General features: G+C 32.2%; 2 protein-coding genes across 4 annotated transcripts; both read right to left on the bottom strand.

The window, feature by feature from the left end:
- Positions 1–3,185: 3,185 nt before the first annotated feature.
- On the bottom strand, positions 3,186–12,195 carry LOC108758892 (endochitinase). Of its 2 annotated transcripts, none has more exons than XM_018504106.1 (10): positions 12,110–12,195; positions 8,018–8,098; positions 7,326–7,655; positions 6,815–7,037; positions 6,458–6,581; positions 6,180–6,377; positions 6,015–6,099; positions 4,675–4,895; positions 3,999–4,256; positions 3,186–3,501 (listed from the first exon to the last, which is right to left on the bottom strand). In XM_018504106.1, exons 2-10 carry the CDS (start codon positions 8,088–8,090, stop codon positions 3,376–3,378), a joined length of 1,638 nt encoding a protein of 545 aa, XP_018359608.1. In that variant the 5' UTR covers positions 8,091–8,098; positions 12,110–12,195; the 3' UTR covers positions 3,186–3,375. The 2 variants fall into 2 exon arrangements, with proteins under 2 accessions (XP_018359608.1, XP_018359607.1); XM_018504105.1 differs by having other exon boundaries at positions 4,675–4,898; positions 12,110–12,194.
- A 3,890-nt stretch (positions 12,196–16,085) lies between these two features.
- On the bottom strand, positions 16,086–22,084 carry CysRS (cysteine--tRNA ligase, cytoplasmic). Of its 2 annotated transcripts, XM_018503754.1 has the most exons (10): positions 21,880–22,084; positions 21,518–21,698; positions 20,019–20,361; positions 19,745–19,885; positions 19,454–19,664; positions 18,745–19,220; positions 17,927–18,077; positions 17,650–17,858; positions 16,459–16,833; positions 16,086–16,351 (listed from the first exon to the last, which is right to left on the bottom strand). In XM_018503754.1, exons 2-10 carry the CDS (start codon positions 21,694–21,696, stop codon positions 16,220–16,222), a joined length of 2,217 nt encoding a protein of 738 aa, XP_018359256.1. In that variant the 5' UTR covers positions 21,697–21,698; positions 21,880–22,084; the 3' UTR covers positions 16,086–16,219. The 2 variants fall into 2 exon arrangements, with proteins under 2 accessions (XP_018359256.1, XP_018359257.1); XM_018503755.1 differs by lacking the exon at positions 21,880–22,084 and having other exon boundaries at positions 20,019–20,381; positions 21,518–21,581.
- Between the last annotated feature and the right edge of the window lie 759 nt (positions 22,085–22,843).

Genomic DNA, 22,843 nt, shown 5'->3' with positions numbered 1-22,843 from the left:
AGAGCGAAAGCCTAATGTCTGTTTGTGCGAATAATCGTTTGCTTTTATTGCGAAGCAGTTGCCCGGTGTATGAGATATCTACTTGATGAAGAACAACAACGCTTCCAAATAATTACTATATGCAGCTGATACTCCTTTCCGCTTTTACGTCTATTTATTAGTCTAGAAGGTTTTTGTTCGTAAAAGTCGATGTATTAAATACTTTTATTTAAATACTTTTATTTAATAGCGCGTTTAGTGAATAAAGAAGTTTCACGCTTCATAGGTGTATTATTTGCGCGACGTCTTCTGCGCCTGACTCTTAGTGCCCTTATTCTTTCCAATACTTTTATTTATTTGTTCTGGAATATTTACTATCATCGTGTATATTAGCGGCATTATACAAACATATTTTAGACAATGTAGTACGTGTTACAATAAATTTATTAGTTATATTGATCAATAAGATTTTGGTAACATTAAACCTACATTTTGAGTCTATTTTTCATTTCTTTAAAGATTTTTGTGTGCTTTATCACACATTTTCAAAAATAGAATAAAATTTTTTGTTAAAAAGTAATTCATTTTATAGGGCCCATAAACAAGTATTGATATCTCATCAGAGTTGATGGGTAATTTTCATAAAAAAATAAGAAAATATTGTATATCTTTGTTTCAAACAAATATAAAAAATACGTTGCATTGTTTCTTCAAAAAAAAATACCGTAAAATTACTTTTCTTTTTAGTGTTCACACTAGTTTCCCTCCTTAATAATTATTTTACGATTTTATGTCAAGTAACAGTGCATAATTTTATTTATTTTAAATAATATGTATAGCTTTTTTAATTAAATCTATATATACTTTATTAAATAAAAATAAAATTATATGCTATCATATAACACAAAGGCGATTATTAAACGATTTATCAATAAATCGATAAACTTGTTGATGCACGTGCTGTGGTGACTGAAATTATTTACCGGAAAAACGTCAAGAATCTCTTTATTATGTTGGAAGATAAATCAAACGGGAAAATACGTACCTATATGGCCGAATGTACGTGTGAAGTTGATCAAAATAACGATCAAGAGGGTAACCAAAAAATTGTCGATGGAGTTATAAAAGTGGGTTCCGTGGCCTTTCGTCGCCTCTCTCTTATGTCCCCCTTTGTCCCTGGCCGCAAAAAAAATTAGACGCGGGGTCGCCAGCCCTGAAACACGAACAACAATACATTATTTATGTCATTTGAAATAGCACTGCGTCAGAATAGCGCTCGCGTCTTACTTTCAGAATAGTGATTTAATTAATATACATATTTCATATTAAGATAAAATTATACTGTAAGTAAAGTTTAAAATTGTCAAATGTGAAATTCTAAAAATTATGTGCAAATACCTGCTGTGCGTATTTTTAAATATAATTTTTCGGCGACATTTTTTTTTGGCGCTCGATATTTTCTTATTTTATAACATACATACATTTTTTAAATAAAATTATTATTAATCTTGTGTCCCATATGAATATTTTATATTATAAATTCTATGTGACGGCGCGGAATTGAAGAATAACAATTGGGAAACGTTTAGAAATAATTGTCGCGAGGAAAGCGTAAAAAAAACCAACCGTTATCGTTAGAATTACATTTTACAAGGCTATTCTAATTTTTGGAAACCGTTGCGCCATTCACCCTCCGACATATGAAACGCGTCATCGATTTCGTTTGCGCGTTCAACTTTCTCACTCTTTCTTTGTCTTCGTTTTCACAGCATTATTCGATCGAAAAAAAAAAGGAAAAAACGCGATGATTGTCGTGAAATGAGAAGAAACCGCCTTATGCATAAGAGAAGAGAAAGAAAGGAACGTGGGCTTCGCCGGTGTTCGTTCTTGCAAATGCCGCGGTAACTGGAGAAAGAAATGTGCTCGTTAAATTATAACAGCCATCAAGTTTCGCTTCCGGATAAAAGCGATGTAACAGAATGTAGAAGAAGGAGGGAATGTGGACAAGAGATGGGGATGAAAAAAGAAGAAATGAGAGAGAGAGAGGGAGAGAGAGATCGCACGACAGAGGGTGGCTCTATATGCATACGAGAACATTCAGGTGTCAATCAAGGTTCGGGATCTTTGGGGTCTTGAACTCGGAGCACATATACGATTTTTCCACTAAAAATTTACGTATATTCATTCACGCGAGGAACGCTCTCGCGAATGGAGAGCGTTTTGGTAGAGTAGATTAGAAGAGCGGAAAGAGAGTTCTGTTTGCTTTTTCACCACTCTTGACTTCATATTCGAGAGCATATTTTTTGCGCTAACTGTCACGCATTGTTAACGTCAAATCACTTTTTTTTCTTTTTTTTTTTTTGTTGCGCCGTCAATAACGGTAGAAAGGAGGAAACGATGCCTGCAGCATGCATCATGAAACAGGAAAGTTTCGCGATCTCGAACGAGAACACATACGAATCTGCGATTACATTCACAACCTGACGACTGTTAAGAAATTCTTGACAAATTATTTTTCATTTAAATTCTACAAGCTATTTTTGATATATATACAATAATGAATATTCCATTTTGTATGATCAAATATACATTATGTGAGTTATGCATACACTTATAAAATGCTCTTTAATGCGCAGAAACATCAAATTTTAGAGATTTTTCAGCGTCATATTTTTAAATTATTTGCGTGAACTTATTTACTTTTTAAAAAGGATTTAACCCAAAGTTATTAAAACTATTTTCATACGCTTTATTTTATACACTTTCTAAAAAGATATATCAAATATATTTACATATTTAAGAAAATAAAGATTTTGTGTATGTGTACGCGCGCGTACGTGTATGTTGGTACAATAAACTTTTCCTTACCGTAATTAATTTAATTTAAAAAAATAATAGTAAAAGCTCTTTGTACAAAGGCCTGCGCACAATAGAACGAATATTAGGAAAAAACAGAAATAAATATTAAGATTTCAACCTATCAGATACCAGTTACATCGGAATACGCGGGGGGTAGGTTGAAATCTTAATATTTATTCCTATTTTTTCCTACTATTTCCTCCATTGTGCGCAGGGTCTAAGAGTTTTCTTCTCTCTTTCTCTAAATTTAAACTTACAATTTTAACTAAGATAGTTAAATAAGTTAAAGAGTTTTAAAAAAGAGGATTATATAAAGGATAGAAAATTACATAGTACAATTCTCAGATTTTAATAACTGCGTATGATTTATTACAGCGATATTAGCATCGCACACACTCTCGCACACAACAACAAATATTAACACGTAACGAATGTTCTCATATGAAATTATCGTAATAAATTCCCTCGTAGACTTGAGAAATGGATCGATAAAACGCTGAGTAGTTGACATTAGTAGTAGACCAAGGCATCGACAGATTAAATCTTTTTGCATTCTTTGCGATCAGCATTTTCTGGCCAGTCACAAATGAGATTAGTGGTATGGAAAATCAAACCAGTCGGACAGCGTGATTTCATCGGTTTACCATGGACGCACATAAAATACTGTAAAAGAATATGTAGTTATTATGTAAGAGTTCCGTGTGCAAATTTGATTAAAACGGACTCTAAAAATCACAATTTGATGTCGCATTAGAAGAAGCTATTTTGAAAAAATACTCAAAGAAAAAAAAAATTTGCTATGAATCAATCCTATGCCATATAATGGCAAATTCCATTTGCAAATATAGGGATCGCAAATTATTTACGGATGTAAGAAATATTTATTCCTTTTCGCTACAAAAAATTTGCACCAGATGCAAAATATTTGTCAAATATACACATTTGTTTGCTATATACGTCAAACAAATTAAATTTTATAATTTCTTTCGCGTTTATAGTCAGTGTTTTCCTTCCCTGCATAAGAAGGAATGAGAAGGCATGAAAAAAAGGAATATTAAGGCATTTTTGCCCTCATGTTTATATCTCGAATAAATTAGAAATATATATTGTTTTAAAGATTGCACTTTTTTGAAATATTTTTTTAGTATTTACGAGCGTACCTCAGAACAGTCTTTGCCAGGAATCATTATCTGGCCGTTGCAAACAACTTCGTTTTTATCTGGTTTCGACGTAGACTGCGTAGGACGAGGTGTTACGTCGGGATTCGAGGTGGATTCGGGATTCGAGGTGGGTTCGGGATTCGAGGTGGGTTCGGGATTCGGAGTAAGTTCGGGATTCGGGATGGGTTCGGGATTCGAGATGGGTCTCGGTTTTTCCCCAGTCGAAGATGGGGTACTGGGTGGCCTGTCCCACTCGGGCTGAAAATCACGAGTGTTATATTCAATTCTTACATTCTTGTAAGAAATTCAATTCTTACATTCTTCTAACAAAATGTTCTTCACTATTTGAATTTGTAGTATTTGAACATACAGCATGACTTCTCTCTCTCTCTCGATCAAACTTAATCTAATAATTGATAATTATCTTATCAAGTAATATCTATAGTCGTATTAATAATATCATTATATCTATAGTATTAATAATAATATCGTATTAATAATATCAAATTATATCTATAGTCGTTAGTAATATCATTACTAACTTGTATTTTGACAGTCAAAGGGAAATTAGAGATCAATAAAATAAAGCTTTCACTGCGGATAATTCTGTAAGTTGAACTAATCGCCGATTGAATTAACCTCAATTTCTCGTAATATTAATTGACTAACTCCTTACCCTAGGAGTTGTGTTGTAACTTTTGGATGTTACTGTGTAGCCCTTAAAACCATTGTGGATTGTGGTTATGAGAGGATTCGTAGGACCGCAGACTCCTTTAAAGTCGTCCATGTCGCAAGCCCAGACCATGGCACCAAGATATTTGTTCTCCTTGATGAAATTGACCTTGTGGACAATACTATCCGCATCCTCGTAGCCAACCCATTGAGGACTTTTTCCTCCTGCTTATCAAAACTTTCTAATAATTCAAACTATTGCAAAAATTGTACAGATGAAAAAATTAATTAACCTGATGAGAACCAAATAATAACAACATATATTTTGCAAAGAGAAATTGCAGAAACAAAATTTTAATATACAATAAGTGCATCAGCAGGGAGACTGGGGGTCGGTTGTCATACGGGATTGATTGCCAAAAACCTACATAACACAGGATGACCATTGGGTATCCGAAGAACATTCTGAGCGTTCCGAATATCCATTTCATGCTCCAAATATGTCTCAAATATATATTCAAATATGAATGCTTGAAGGGCGCCCAATGGATACACCAATAACTGCCCATTTAACTCCTATTGGGCGCTCATTTTAGAGGATTTATAAAAATAATTCATATTTAAGAGCTTATGAATTTTTTTAACTGAAATTGTTTTATACGAGATATATTTATAAGCAGGACTGGCACATTTCAAATACTTTAATGACGTATTTTACCCTGTCTAAAGTACATACGTTAACGACTGAATGTTATGAAAAAATAAGAATTACTGTGTCTTCTAGAAACTCTGCAAGTGAAATAAAATTTCAACAGATTGTTATGCATTCAATTAAACTGCAATGTTTTTCATGGATATCATTGCTTTAGGTATCGACAGATTCATGAATCAGATTGTAAATATTAATTGAATTATCTTGAGATTAAATAATCAAATGACACATAATAATATCGATAAATTCATTTTTTCATACTACAAAAATGTGGAAAAGAAAATATGTTTCCATTTAAAAAAATATAATTTGGCTTTAATTTATTTACTAAAAAATAAACAAATTTAAAACTTAAATTTTATTTGATCTCATTCACACTATAATTAATTAATGCTTTTGAAAAATGAAAATACGATCAAAATAATATTTCCATTCAATAAAATTGAATTATCGAACAATATTTTTCTAGGCAATCTCATTCACTGGTGCATTCATCTTGTAATATTCATACACCAATTTGGCAATTTCCCACACTTTGTTTGTCAGATTTCCAAAAACAATTACACGTCATTTCGAAATCATCTCGTATAAGAAATTTTTATTCTTCCAATGTTTACAAAAATTAAACTTACCTTTATACATATAAGGTACTTTACCCACATCATCGTAGTCTTTGGTCCACCCGTTTTGATTCGGTTGTTGAAGTTCCATACAGATCTGTAGAAGAATTTTGACGTAACAAATGCGACATCGCTCGACTTTCGCTGATTTTAGCTGTTTACGGATCGATCATTTACCTCGTAATAAGATATGAATCCTTGAGCGTCAGTGTAATTGCCGGGTTCGCCACCACCGGCTTCCTTGTTGATGTAAGTACCAGGTTTGAAGTTATTGTTGCCTTGGCTGAGGGTGAAGCTACGTCCATACAACGGAATTCCTACGACAAGTTTACTGGCGGGACAGCCTTTGTCCTCCCAGAGTTGAAGACCATCGTGCTGAAATAATGGCAATACTCTCATATAAATGTCTTCCGTACATATGTCTTTTCAATAGAAAAAACTTGTAGGAAGAATACCACGTTCAGTTTCTCGTAGGCGTACTGGTCGTGAGGCCTTCTGTAGAGCGGGCTATGAACATCAGCGAATCCGCCCCAATTGCCACGGAGATCATAAGTCATAACGTGGATGACATCGACAAGTCTGCAAATAATATAATAATAATTAAGTAATAATTGAAAAACAGTATCCGCCAAAAATTCTGGGCCATCTAAATAATTTCTGAATAGTTCAAGATATAGGATTGAAACAAAATGGCAGACTTTTCGACTTAGTTTAATCCGTTTTACCTACTCATAAGCGTTTTGTAAAAACTTGTCGGACATCCTGTATATATTTTATTAGAGTATGAATATATACAGCAAAGAGGAACTCACTTGCATAATTCTGGCACATGGTACCCCTCGTTGAGTCGAAACATGGGTATCGGCACTGCCATCGTGATTTCCCAGCCTTTGCCAGCCTTGTCGAATGCGGTTCTCAGTTCCTCAACGAAGTAGAAAAAGTTGTTCTTGTCGTTGAAGCTACCACCTCTATCGGTAGCAGCCGGATATTCCCAATCAAGATCAAAACCATCAAACTTATACTTGTGCATGAAATCTACCAGAGAAATTATCAATTTTATTAAATCCTTTCATATTCAATTCGCGCGATCCACATTCCCGAGACAGATGAGTTACGTCTTTTTCGACTTTGCTTTTAAATTAAATATATTATATTCAAATATATTAGATATAAAAGGCAAATTTTTCTACGATTTTCACGCATCAATGTTTTCTATTCTATTTAAAATTATGCAAAGTTTATAAATATTGCGATAAAAGAAAAAATTAATTTTTTTAGTAATTCCATGTATGAAACATTCTCGAACTATGGAACTACGCTCACCAACGATGCTGCTGATTAGTGCGTCACGTCTGGCTTTCACGCTAACCATTTGGCTATATTTTCTACCACCCTCGCCCCAGCCACCAATAGCGACCTGGGTCTTCAGACTGGGCTGTTTCTCTTTCAGAGCGACGAACTTATTGAAGCCGCCTTTTTGAACGTCGATTTCCTCGTCGAGAACGAGAACTCCCCAGGTAACATTGCTCACGCCGATGAAGGAGTAAATGATATGAGTGCACATATCAGTAGGAATATCATCGATGCCATAACTACCTATATCCGGACGATGGATAGCCCAGTTGCTAAAGTAACAGACCAACCTTGGAGACTCTGAAATATACATATATCATTATAACACTCCACGTATCTAAATTATTACTATTATAAATTATATAGAGATTATAAAAATCATTCATTATAATTTATTATTTATCATTAATTAATGTTTTCAATTATTATTAGATAACTCGGAATATAATAACTTTTAATTTATTGTCAATACTTTCCCTATTAATTTTGTTTTCTTAAAATTATACGATGCAAAGAAATTATAGAAATAAAGACAGAAAAATAAAATGCGAACAAAAAGTAAGATTGTGAACAGCCTAAAGTTTTAATGCGATGTTTTACAATAATGTGAATTAGAATTTCATGCGTTTTAATATTATCTTATTATCAAAAGTAAAACGCACTAGCTGCTCCGTATGTTAGAAGCGCCAGGAACGAAAATAAGGAAAACAATAACTTTTTCATCATGGACGTCATCTTGAAATCTGCAATTAGAAAAAAATAGAATTTAGAGTAAAATAATATAAATATAAATAATCTCAAGAAAACAAATAGTTTATTATGATGCATTAGACTTCTCGCAATGATTACCTTAAATTATATGTTTCTGAATCTTTTTGAATTATTTCTAAATCTTCTCCTTCATTTCTTCGGTTTTTTTTTATACAGCTTAGAAAAATATAATGTTACTTCAATGTGTGTGAGTACGCGTACACATGCACGCATGCATGCATGAAAAATGTGTAAAATCTGTCTATTTTTTTTTAACTATTTATGGTAAAAGATGAGGGAAACCTTTCAAATAATCTCAAACTTGATATATGTTGTAATCAATATACATTGTTGGCCAAAAAAATATAAAGATTATTTAATTGAATAAATATCTTCACCCTTGATTTTGCCGAACTGTGGCGCGATGCGTGCATAAAACGGAGAACAAAGACACGGGTGACATTTGTATTCGAGGAATCACATGTTTGTGATATGAGTCTGCGAACACTTCGCAGCAGCCTCATAGAGATATAGTTAAGAGTATCCTCGCGTATTAGCGATATCGCGTTGGTTACTTTGCCGATGGCGAAATAACGGTTCGACCCGGCTGAACGGTATTAATTAATGTTTTGTTATTCGACATTGATTACGGCTCTGATCAGTAACGGTGATTCTCTTATGAGAATCTCGGATTTTTCGTTTTGATATGGTAATATAAGCCCGTGAAGTCTCTTTATACACAGGCACCTCCGGTCCGATCTTCGTTTAGGTCATCGAAAATGAAGCAAAGGAATCGAGCGAGAGATGTTTCTGTCCATGCTTTGCGAAAGACCACGATAAAAATCTCCAGAAATATTAATGTAAAAAGAAAATAATAAAAGTAAAAATAAAATCGAAATGGTGCTTATTTCGTGACAAAAATTGCCGCTCTGTAAATTCGCGAACAGAATAATTTAACGAAATTACGGGAAATAACGATCGTCGATCCGTCTGAACGTCAAGTGATAACAAAAAAAATGTGAATGACAAAGGAAAGCTTAAGACAAAAATTTCGATAGTCACTGACTCGTGCGTTCGTCACGTAGGTAGGTGTGACATAGGTGTTGACCTTCGTTTTGGTCTCAACAAAGGCAAGAAAGAGTAAAAAGAAATAATTAGGAACGAAACGAGAGAATGGAGTGTGGACGCTCGAATTCAATCAGATTCGCGCGTAGGCATCGTCCGACGTTAACGGTGTTTACGATATCGCTCATGAAGTTATTATTAGAAACGGGATCCGCAAAATTAATGATGAGAGCAAATTATAAATGCGAGAGCAAATCATTTTTTAATATGTTTACGTACAAGGTGTCCCAAAATTCGAATTGTTGTAGCATGAAAAATTAGATATCCAATAAAAATGTAAGCCATTTTTTTCCATGAAGTAATCTTTAAGTATAAATGTTTAAATTAAATGATGTAATATAGGGCTATGAACCACTCAGAATGTTATGTGAATAAAACTTTTTTATAAACAATCTAAATTTATGTACAGACGTTTGGACCCCTGTCGAGGGTCATTCTTAATGTTAAATTGTAATTTTAAAATTGTTACCGGTAACGGCACAAGATGCTCACAAATTAATATATAATAAGCGCATTTAATCCTCGCATATTGGCAAGTGGAATTATGGCAGAAAAAGGCCTCGATACCAAGCAGCATTCACATAGAAACGATGTTAGTCGTATACAGAAGTCACATAATAATTGCATGTAGTCTAATCATACCGTGAACTTAGACCTTAGACTATATACGATTATTATGTGACTTCTGTATACGACTAACATCAAGTTTCTATGTGAATGCTGCTTGGTATCGAGGCCTTTTTCTGCCATAATTCCACTTGCCAATATGCGAGGATTAAATGCGCTTATTATATATTAATTTGTGAGCATCTTGCACTGTTACCGGTAACAAATTTTAAAATTATAATTTAACATCGAGAATGACCCGATAGGGATCGAAACGTCTGTACATAAATTTAGATTGTTTATAAAAAAGTTTTACTCACATAACACCCTGAATGGTTCATAGCCCCATATATTATATTATTTAATTTATTTAATTATTTGAACCGTTATTTTTTATTCAATTTTAAATGTTTAAAGTTTGACTAATCATAAGTATTGATTAAAAATTATCTGTCCCTATGATATTTATACAGTTGTGTGAGTTGTATTGCAAAATGATTTGTGGACAGTATATTGTTCAATAATCATTTTGTCATACAACTCACACAGCTGTATAAATTATTATTGGACAGTATATTATTGTTATTGGACAGTATACTGTTCAATAATCATTTTGCCATACGACTCACACAGCTATGTATAAATATTACAGGGGCAGTTTAAAAGATATCGCAAAGTCTGTGGAAGATTCGTATAATATATTTAGAATATTTCTACTATATGAGGAGTATATACATGAATAGTCATGAATAATTAAAAAAATCACGATAATTCAGAAACATTACAATAAAATAATTGTATAATTTTCGTTAAAGTTATTTTTCACTACATTATCGATTGAAAAATGTGTTTTATTTATAAATAGAAATAAGATTGTTAAGATTAATGAAAAATAACTTTAACGAAAATTATATAATTATTTTATTGTAATGTTTCTGAACTATCGCGATTTTTTTTTTTACTAATATGAACTTATTAGCATTTTTTTCACAAAAATAAGAAAAGAATGTGATTCTACATGTAAAAATTAGACGAAAATGTAAACTAAAATTAAGAAAAGAATAAAATTACTTTTCATTTTCTTACAAAAATTTAATATTGAAAGATGACCCTGGTGAAAATTTTTCTCATAATTTTTATACGAATTGGAATATTTTTCAGAAATACTCAGAAATATTCGGAAAGTTTACATCTTCTCTTAGAATGTTTCAAGTGAATTTTGAAATTTCTCATCCTATAATTTTAAAAAAATATTTTTTAATTTTTTACATGTTATAACATTTCATCAGAAATTATTATACTTACAAAAAATCTTAGAAATCTTACAATATTTTATAATTAACGTACATGAAAAATTCTGAAAAAAGATGTAGATTTTCTGAGAAGTGTTCTAATTCGTATAAAAAATTTGAGAAAGTTATAAAATTATATAGAAATTCTGAAAAATTATATAAAAAATTCTGAGAAAAATTTTCACCAGGGAATGATTAATTACTTACTTACTTTGTTCAATGTTTTTAATATTCGAAATCAATTTTAAATTAAATTGGCCAGTACTAAGGAGCCGTCTTATTCTGTAACTCTTAACGACTGTAATGTTACAGTTACAGAATTGACCCCTAAATTGGGTTTCTGTAAGGATTAGACCATTGTTAATTAATACATATTGTTAATACATCGGTTTTTATTGACTTTATTCTTATATTCCCATTGAAATACACGCACATGCATGCACACAGGCGCATATATCACATTCCTTAGAACTTGTGTTATTCATTTATGAAAATCTCTATCTACGCAGTCTCATGTATCATACGAAGTCAAACTGTTATTTTGCTTTCAAAGAAGACATATCTTAGAACCTTGGACTAATCGGCTGTCACGGAGCTGTGAGGAATTAATCGTAGACAACATGGTATTTAGATAATCGAGAAGAAAATCGGTAATCGAGTCGAAGCTGTATATCCGACTTCGATTTTTCAACGTCTCTGTTAATTATCTTATCATGTTTAACAATGGAAATTACTGACACATCGTGAGTAAGATACATCGACTAATTCAAAAACGATCGCTTACGTTACCGGCTTGGTGCGTCAATTTTACGTTAGCGTTTCGCTGGAAATCGCGATAACAAAACCCTCGCACCCGTTCACAAATATTCTCATTAACGCGATTCCAAGATACTACCGAAAAACACGCTCGTTCATAGAAATGTTCCATCGAGAACTATGCGGTATCTCGCGAAAGAGAGAGCGAAAAAGAAGAGGACTCACCTGTATAGCGGAGAGATATCTCGGAAAAAGCAACGAAGTTGCGGGCTTAAGTCCATATATACCCAGGTGAGCCTCATTAGAATGCAGATGCGGGGGCCTCCGCACGATTGGCTGGTTCGTCGACCCTGTGCCTCCCGTCAACGTCCAGGCACCGGCAACGACGAGGACTTCCGTGAAGTTGGCACTCGACTTTTATCAATTCAGATTTCAAAGGACGTTTCTTGAGAATTTTGCCTGTAGATGACTGTAGTAGTCATATTTTTATTATTTCGTTTGCAATTGAAAAATAAAAATGCTATCGATTTTTTAAAAAAACAGGTAAGGAACTTTTTTTAGCTACAGCTCAAATGATATCAGATTCATATATGAAATCGTTTGTAGTATACATTTTTATTTGTATAGTTAAAAAATAGCTTATAATCGATTTTTAAAAAAACAGCTAGGAATTAATTTTAAATAGAAAAGCAAATGACATATTCTCATTATAAGTCATTTGTAGTTATTCGAAGTGATTTTTCGATCGTTTGTAGTGTTGAGCCGTTTAAAAGTTACATCAAATTAACAGTAAACTAAAAATGTGACTTTCCCGCAATTATTGAAACCAACATATATTAAGTTAAAATCAGTGAGGTCGTCGGTGTTATGCAGTGTTTCCAAAAGCCTTGTCGTACGACAAACAAAATATCAGCCTTATGCCTATTGTTAAAAAAATGACATTGGTCGTATCACAGAATGTCTAAATACTGTGCTACCGCGAGCTTTTAGAACTTGAGCTCAAGTTTTGACGCCTTTTGTACTGCACCACGCTATACTGGCTACACCTGTGTCACCAGTGTAGCGTTAAAATAGCCTAAAATTGTTTATACTGGACTGTATTGTATTAGCTTGTTACGCACATGAAATTTGAATATTACAAACTTAAGATGCCATCCCATATATGATACAGATTTTTCGCATAACACGTATCGCATAATTATATAATCAGGTCCTCGATATTACGCGTTTTTCGAATTATTACGCCTCTTCTACGCGTTTTCTGTTACGCGAAATTTAATTTCCATTTGTCTCATGGAGACATGTAGAACGCAAGAAATAAAGTTGGATGGCATACAGTATACATGATAACTAATTATAGATCTGATTTTCATTCCTGCACTAGACTGGGTCCCTATTCTTGAAAAGAAACGTATACAAAGTGTTACTTTGAGATAAATAAAATACATATGCATTATTCCAAAATCTAACTTTGAAGTAAGCGGCACTTCTCATATTGAATTTATGTACACTAAGAGAAAAAAAAAGTTGTGGCAACTATAAAATACAACTCTAAAATTTAAATACTTGCAACTAGTTTTAAAAAGTAATAAGAACTAAAGTCATACCGAATACTATAAAAATATAGTATAGTATTATAAAAATATAGTATATTCAGTATTACTTTAGTACTAGTTCTTATTACTTTGTAAAACTAGTTGCAAGTACTTAAATTATTAGAGTTGTTAATTTAGTAGTTGTCAAAACTATATTTTTCTCTGAGTATAATACTTTTGTATTAAACATAAAATATGCAAAGCTGGTAACGAAAATAGAGTAACGTGAGTACGAATAATGAAACTACTATTAGAAAAAAAAGGTCATTAGAAATGCTGCCGTTATTAGGGCGAAAAAAGAGACTCGAAGATCACACACTCCTGGGCGCAAATTTTCTTAACACGGCCTTGCCGATGATTGCGTTTACACGGACATCCTAATCGAGTTTAATAACATCCGTAATCATGAAACTGATGGCCAATAATCTATTCCTCTGAAGAATGGAATGATTGTGATTGGCCAATTTTTCATAACATCGTGCGATATTATAACTAGAGTCCGATCGAAACTTTTACCGAAACTGAACCGAAACACTCGGCTACATACAATTTCAACCGAAATCGAAACCAAAATTAAAAACTAAGAATCCTATGAAGGCCGTATATGTATAGACATGCCTATATATCATATACTTTTTCTTCATAAATATCATAATTTATCGAAACAATAATTAAATTTCGGCCGAAATCGAAAACCGAAATTTCAGTTGTGTGTTATTTTGGCCAAAGAATATAAGTACTTTTTCTTCATAAACATCATAATTTAATTATTGAAACAATAATTACAAATATTAAAATTAACATTTATGAAAAAAAGTTATATGGTTTCAGTCGAAACTGACACGTAATGATCAGTGTTCGTTTTCAATTTCGGTAAAAATTTCGGTCGGACTCTAATTAAAAAAACGCAGTTTCTAACTACGGATGTTATTAAACTCGATTAAGAGTGTCGTGTAAACGTAGTTAATGACACATACGTGTAAAGTGAAGACCACGTTTACACAAGTTACAACATCGATGTTATGAAGCTGGCCAATCACAGCTATTCCTCTGAAGAATGGAATGACTATGATTGGCCAGTTTCATAACATCGCGCGATATTATAACTTCGTCGTAAATCGAGTCGTGTAAACGTAGTCCCTCTGACATGAGATGTATCTCATTAAACTTTCTCGATTAAGAACGAAAACGTTGCTGCGAGGAGTTTAAATACCAGCTTCATTCCAATCCGGAAATTGTAATCGAGAGTGAGCAGGTCGACCATTTTCCTCGATTATTCCGAGTTTTCGGGCTGGACATCGGATATGATGCGTATTTTACAGGAAGTTGGAAAAGCGACTGACGGGTCGACCTGTTCGTCTACCTCGGGTTTTCACTGCTTTTGAATATAGGATGAATATTGGCTCGCTTCGCGAATCGAGCATTATATCGCCTTCGCATTTACAAAGCTGTCACTGTCGGCCCACTCGTTATGTGTGAAAGGGGTATTATGTTTTAATAATGGACAGCATCGCGTGTCAAATTCATCCGGTCGAGTGAAAACGCGTAACATTTATTTTGTTCGACCAGTTTTGAATCGCATCGACCATACGATATGCCGATGTATGTATACGCGTATGTACATCAAGTATGAATATGCTGTTGGTAGTTTCGCGATATTGAAGCATTCTTTTCATACATTATATATTATACATTATATTTAGTGATCTCATGATTTTAATGTATAAAGCCATACACAGGTATTTATTGAAATTTAATAGATAAAACAATACATTTATTGCAATATGCATTACAACACATAAAGCTTTATAAAATTAGTTTATTTTAAGGGGATCCTAAAGCTGTCTTATTGACTAAATCATATAATTTTTGTATAACAATTACTTTTTTCTTCTTTTATAGATTCAAAAATCTTTTTCCAGGATTAAAGTATATGTATTAATACATGTCTGTCAGATGGAGTTTATGTTGAGAACAACAAATTTCAAAATTGAGATCTTTTACCATTTCTTAGTCCAATATGACGCTCTAAATCTGTCATGTCGTGACAGCTCTAGAGCGCCATATTTCATTCATATAAAAGCTATATAATCTGTTCGAAATAATAGCCCACGGACTAGTAATTTACACAAAGAAATACGTAGAGTTCTTAAAATTGAACTAGACGTCTAGTTAAAACATTATTCTTATTGTATTGAATTTAAATCATTTGAGCCTTATATTATTTATTTGTTAATTTTAAAACGTTGTTATACAAGAATTTATGTGTATGTGCGTAATATTGATGTAGTAGTAAGTACCAGTCATATGACATGTAAATGACATATAAATCATCTGTGTGTAGATTCTACTTACAATACGACTAATCATCTTTGAGATCCCCTTAATAATGATAAATTACAATACTGGGAATCTCTCTCTCCTATATTAATTCAAGCTAATACAATAAAATAGATAGACAACAAAATGATTTCAAAAAGTTTGATGGTTGAAACTTAATCATAAATGAAAAAGATACTGATAGGAATTATATATATATATATTCAAATATATTTGAAATTATATTGATATGTCATATAGACAGTCGTAATTTAGATATTTCTCAATACTTTAGAAAATGAATTATTATTCTTGTAATGTGATAAAGTAACACAAAAAATACAGTTGTCGAAGTATGAAATTGCTATACTAAGTTATAACTTCATAAATAAGTCGAGATTATTTCTTATGTGGAAGGACCTTACAAGCAACCATTTTGCATGGAAGCCAAATATTCATTATATTTTTTTTCCTGTGCTTGCTGTAACTTTTGCAACTTCTTGAATAAACCTTTGCTAATTTCTTTACCTTCGGCATCATGTGTTGGCAATCCCTGCATATAAATATTTAAAAAAGTACATAAAATGTGAGAATATAAACTCAATATAATATAAATTTATGATATAATGAATGTTATATGCAAGATGAGCAAAATGTTACCTTATCGTCAAATTGAGAATATTTATTTTTTTCCAATCTGAACATATCACTTGGCGATATTCTTTTCTGCGCTTCTTTTGCTGCTGCTACAGCAACAGCCTCTGCTTTTATTTTTTCCTTCTCTAGGGTTTTCTCAAGTTCTACTTTCTTCTTAATTTCTTTCTCCTTCAACAACTCTTCCCTGTTGACTAATTTTACTTTACACTCTCCTTCATTACTATCTTCCAACCGCACACCAACGTTAGGTAAAATATCATCGCGCAATTGATCGCACTCGTGTAAAATATCTTTCGCTTTCAAAGTTTTCGCACAATTTCGGACTTTTTCTCGGAAATTCACCAGAATTTCAACATATGGCATAACAGTTTCTTCAACCTAATCATGAAGTATACAAAAATATATATGATGTCTCGAAATTTATGAATCAAAATACCAAAGCAAAAAAGTTTTTGAAAAATTAAGTAAAAATTCGTCTTTAAAAACTGCATTTTTAAAAATAATTTAAATACAAATTAATTTTTAGTATTCAAATTTTCAAGGAACACTCATTTTTTATTCTCAGGAAGACTCATCTTTTTTTAAACGATTCACTGTTTTCTCATTTTTTCAAAAATAAACTTTTCTCACTATTTTTTAGAACTCTAACCGCTCCCTATGAAATGTATAATCTTGAATGCTAAAGTAATCTGTAATTGGTTATATTTAAACTCTTTATATCTCAAAAACTATTGCTTAAAATAAATATTTATAAGAAATATCTTTACATAAATTTTCGAAAACTTTCTTACTGTAGTATTTTAATTCGCGAATGTCGGGACACTATATATATGTGTTACAATTACATTAAATTTCAAATCGTATTTTAAAATGCTTATTTATACAAATTTATCTCTTGTTTCAAAATAAACAGATAAAAAGTTAAGCAAGAATTGGAATACACATCTTCCAATGCTTAAAAAATCTTCAAAGTTATCAAAAAAACATATTTTAAAAAAAATTACGCGATTTAATTCCTACTCAAATTTGTTCTTTTCGAATTAAATTAAAGTAAATTGCAAACTCGGATTTTTCAAAGGTTATTCATATTGCAAGAGATAAAATTAAAAAAAACAGTGCAAAATTTGAATAGCTATACTTATTAAATTTATCGATGTAAAAGAGAACTTGCTATTGTATTTATACTGATCTTACATTTGTATTGACTATCTCATCATTAATTGGAAATCCAATTGAATTGTACGAAGAAGAAACAGCCCCAAAAATGGTAAACATCTTCGTAATATACACGGCGATATCCCTAAGAAGAAGCAAGTTTGGATTTTTACTTTGACTCATATACACATTGCAATTTGTCACGAGCTCCCGTATTAAATTAAGAACAGTCCTTGTGTCAATATTATCTGCAATAGACAAATTTTTTTAGCGATACACGTCATCTATCAATGATTACGAAGTAATTAAGACTTACCGCACAATGCTTTATGTATAGAATGCTTTGCAAGATAAAATTTCTCATTGAGTTTTACTTCCAAATTAGACCATTTAATAAAACTATCAATAGTAGTAGTAGTATTCGTTCCCAAACTTCTAATCTTACATTTTATATTTAAAAAGAATTCCTGGAAAATAAAAGTAGAAATTTTATTTCCTAAATATGTAAGTCTAAAAATATGAAGATTTCAAATACACCTGTTAATAAAATTTTTGCATCAAGTAAATTTTATAAATATTTCGCAAATTTTAAATAAACATAATTCCGCGAAAAGTATTTTTAAAATGTTTGCATTCTGTCTCTCTTTTTCTCTAAAAGTAAAATTTATACTTAAAGAAGCCGCTTGATTTTGGAATGTCAAAAAACGATTTTCATAAATTTTTTCTGCAGAATCGATTAATAATGCTATCAATTTCATCTCTGCACATATTTTTTTCACTTTAAGGTTCCTGAGTAGTCACCACAGCCATATTGAATAGTGACGTAAAAAACGAGAAATGAACGTTAATTTTTGCATGCCATTTGTAAATAAAGATAATTTGGATAAACCAAAATGATAAGATTGTTTTAAAACATTTGTGAAAATGGACGAAAACTATGTTAATCCTCCCTAAAAATCGATAAATAAGCGTGTGGAGAGTTATTGAGCTCAGGAGTGTGCGGTCGCGTGTGCGAGTATAAAGGTGTCGCACAAGCAGTAAACTCGCGACGCCTATAGTGAACATAATATCATTTTAAGTCTATATATCATATCAAAGTATTTTATGGTACGTATAAGAAAATCTTATACTCACATTAAGAAATTTTTCATATTGTACAGCCATATTCATAGTATTATCACTATAATCTAAAGTGTCTTTCCATGAATGCAGAAGGAAGGCAAGTCTGAGCTGCCTACTTGAATATTTCTTTAAAGCGTCTTGTATCGTTACAAAGTTCTTTAGTGATTTGGACATCTTGCAGCCAGCTATAGTCAAGTGGCCAGAGTGCAGGAAATATTTAACCCAATGTGAATTATTGAAACATGCTTCTGCTTGCGCAAGTTCATTATCGTGATGAGGAAATTTAAGATCTACTCCGCCTGTATGGATATCTAAACTTTCTCCACAAATTGCAGACGCCATGACCGAGCATTCAATATGCCATCCTGGACGTCCTCTGCCCCAAGGACTTTCCCACCAGGGTTCACCTGCCTTCGAACATTTCCAAAGCGCAAAGTCTGTTACCGATCTCTTTTCAGAGAGTTTATCTGCCGTAGTACTCAAATCGCCTTAATAAAATAAAGAAAAAAGAAATCGGTTAATTTAATTTTCAAAAATAAATTTTTTAAAACCAAATATATGACAGATGAACGCGTTCAGCAGAGAAAACTGATCAGTGAGTGCTCGGTTTTTCGGTTCTTGCCTTTACTTCTTCCCTGGATCTTAGTATAAAAACTTAGTTGATCAGTTTTGATCAGCATTGATCAGTTTTATCTACTAAACGCAGTTAACTCAAACTTACCTTCCCCCTCTTCTAAGCTTGACGTATCGCCGTACGCTTCTGGTACAAGCTTGGCATAAGAATGTTTCTCTTGTTTATCAAATTTGTCTACGTCAAAGTATACCGATCCATTACTTTCGTAAGCATATCCATTATCTATTATTTGTTGTATAAATGCTATTATCTCCCCTATATATTCGCTAACTCTTGTGAGTACGTTTGGTTTTAATATCTACAAGATTTATGAGATAATAATAGTAGTTATAAACCAGGTTAATCTTAAAAACATCAACAAAAACATTCAAATCTTACATTTAAAGCATCCATATCTTTATGAAATTCAGTTTCCCAATGTTTCGATATTTTATTAAATATGGAATGTTCCGTAATTGTGCTACCTTTGATTTTGTCTAACCAGTCGGCTAAAGGATCTTTAGCCTCTTTCAATAATGCCTATGTACGATTAAATACATTTTATTTAGCCTTATAACTTTGCTCCTTAGATATTTTTATAGTCGATTATTTTTGAAATATTTGAGCATTTCCAAACTTTTTGAGGACTATATATATCTTAAGCAATACTTACGTCTTGAAACTTTGCAATCTTCTTTTCATCCTTCTCTTTCACTGCCTTCTGCAGATCTTCAATAGCTCTTGTTATTTTGTACAACATTTGTTCTAACATGCACTTCTTATCAGCACTACTTGTAGTTCTTACAACATTTTCAAAATTAGACATTACTTCTTTAACATCGTCTAATATACTATTAAGGCTGTGATTTTCTTCCACATATTTTTCATACAGATAATTCTGCCTTGCTCTTTTTATGATCTTATCATCTATATCAGTAATATTCATCACGTATAAGACATCATATTCAAAATAATCTGACAGTACACGACGCAGAATATCAAAAGATATATATGATCTGTAAAAAACATATATAATCTGCAAAAAACACATACATATATGTATATCTTATTTATATGCTCGGAAAAACGCTTGATAAATATACTGAATTTAAATATACTCAAGCAGGAAGGGGATAAATCTGCTCCGATAATCTTGACATATGTTTCCAAAATCATGTGTCACTCTGAGTGACCTTCAAGTTTCAGCTTATTAATTAAAAAGTTATATTAACAAAAAGAAAATTAATAAATCTCACTTATATATATTTAAAAAGTAAATAATTCTATTCTTAATTATTTTAATTTCTTTGGTCAAATGTAACATTCTTGTTCAATCATATTCATTGTCAGTATACTTACACTTGTTAAAGAATTTTACTTTGTGCTATTCAACATGCATCTACAAGAGTTTATTAATATAATATACAATCTTGACTGTCTATAGAATTATTTATTATGCAAAAAAAGAATAATTCATAGCAAAATTAATTTTTTAAAAATTATGTCTTTGAATAAAAACCCATGTGGAATCTCACTTTGAGTGGAACGTGTAGGCCTGCGTGCAGTGGATTTCATCTTCCTTACAAGAGGGACTCCAAAATTTAAAAACTAGACACATAGATTTAGGTTGAACTTTGCTTTGCATGGAAAGTTACAAACCCATGTGAAACTTTACTTTGTATGAGTTTACAATTATCTATATAAAATAAAGTTCAAGTTAAACTTGTGTCCAGTGTTTATTAGAAGAAGAGAAGGAGATGAAACTCACTGTTTCCACATATACACCTTATAATGCAAAGTGAGATTTCACACAGGTTTATAACTTTCCAAGCAAAAATTTGCATACATTTTATTACTGTTTAAAATACCAGAAAGAGTAATTAACTTTAATAATTAACTTTTTATTTTTCAAATAACAAGCAATGACTAAAACCTATTGAAAGTCACTCAGAGTTGTAATCTTGACAACATATGTCATTATAGCAAGATATCCCCTATTCGGTAGAATATTTATCAAACACTTATAACACTTCAGATATATGTAGAATTACATAATAAATACACTATCAAAAAATATGCCAAGTAAAATTGTTTCATAAAAAAAACTATTGTACCAAATGAAAAAAGAGAGAGTAAGAGACACTTAAGCGTACTATTTAGAGATACCAATACCTTGCATGACCCATGTGAGATGCATCATAAACAGTAGGTCCACAACTGTACCACAAAACACGATTTCCAAATTGTGGGACAAATACTTCCTTCTCTCTAGTCAAACTGTTGTACAATCGCAGTACCGTAGCATCCTTTCTATCTGGCAGATGCCAAGCTGGTTGTGTTCTCTTGGCCATTTCTAATTCGAAAGAATACAGAGCATCACTTCTTTAGTCAAAAATAGATTTTTCATACGGATTAATCAAAACATTTCTTTTAATAATCCAAAAGCACCGAGCATATACTTTATCAAAATATTTAGGAAATCTTTTGACAGTGAATAAAAATTCAATTGTTTATTATTAATTTATATAATTTACCTTTCAATGTAGTCTTCTAAAATCTAGTTGGGGGAGTTTCAAGAGTCTGAAAAATCAAACCGAATTTGATAACACGTGTCCTATAGAAAGCAACACTCAGGTACTCCGATAGTCCGATCCCGATGACGTTACTAGGAAGAAGGAATACATCAGTCAGATAGAATCAGGTGGAACGGATCCACCGGAAGCCGCCATTTTCAGCTCACTGTTTAGTAACAGGCGGGATATTTAACCTCTTTAAAATATAAGTTAATATTTAATATTTGCAGACAAAAACATATGTCCGCAAATATTTAATGATTTTTCGAACATATGTCTACTGCCTAGGCCTACCGCACAGTGCACATTGGACACGATGAGCGACGATATCCAATGAGAGCTTAGTTTTACATCGTCATATAAAAAAAAAACAGAGTTTTCATTGGATACGTTAGTCACTCATCGCATTACGTCCTCAAAAGAGATTGGACATCGTTTGGAGAATTTCTGATTGGTCCGCCATATTTTTCAGGACATTTAAAATAAAATGAGATAGATGCATAAAATAGAATGAGATGTATGTGTATCTGATTCTATAGCTGTGTTTCAAATTTACTGCCAGCATTGAAAATGCTACAGTTTACGTTACGTGCACTATAGATTTTCAGTACTGGCAGTCAATTTTGGAACACAGTCTATTTTATGTATAATCTATCTCATTCTATCTTAAGTAGATCCTGAAAAATATGGTAGACCAATAAAATGGTGTCCAATCTCTTAGGGTCGGTCTCATCAACTCCAATTAACCTAAATCGGTCGATTGTTGTTACATCAGTGGTGCACATTTGGCTCCCCGGCAACACGGAAATGTGCATCACTGTGTTACATTCGAATTGACCAATCGCATTTGCTGTGTTATGCGTTATGCAAGAGTCTGTGCTCCCCGCTTTACTAGAGGAACTCTAATTATGTCCAGGGGATCGAT

This window comes from Trachymyrmex cornetzi, unplaced genomic scaffold (assembly GCF_001594075.2).
Source record: "Trachymyrmex cornetzi isolate Tcor2-1 unplaced genomic scaffold, Tcor1.1 scaffold16, whole genome shotgun sequence".
Classification (NCBI taxonomy): Eukaryota; Metazoa; Arthropoda; class Insecta; order Hymenoptera; family Formicidae; genus Trachymyrmex; species Trachymyrmex cornetzi.
Note: the sequence above shows the minus strand (reverse complement) of the source record. Positions and strands in the feature narration are given on the sequence as shown.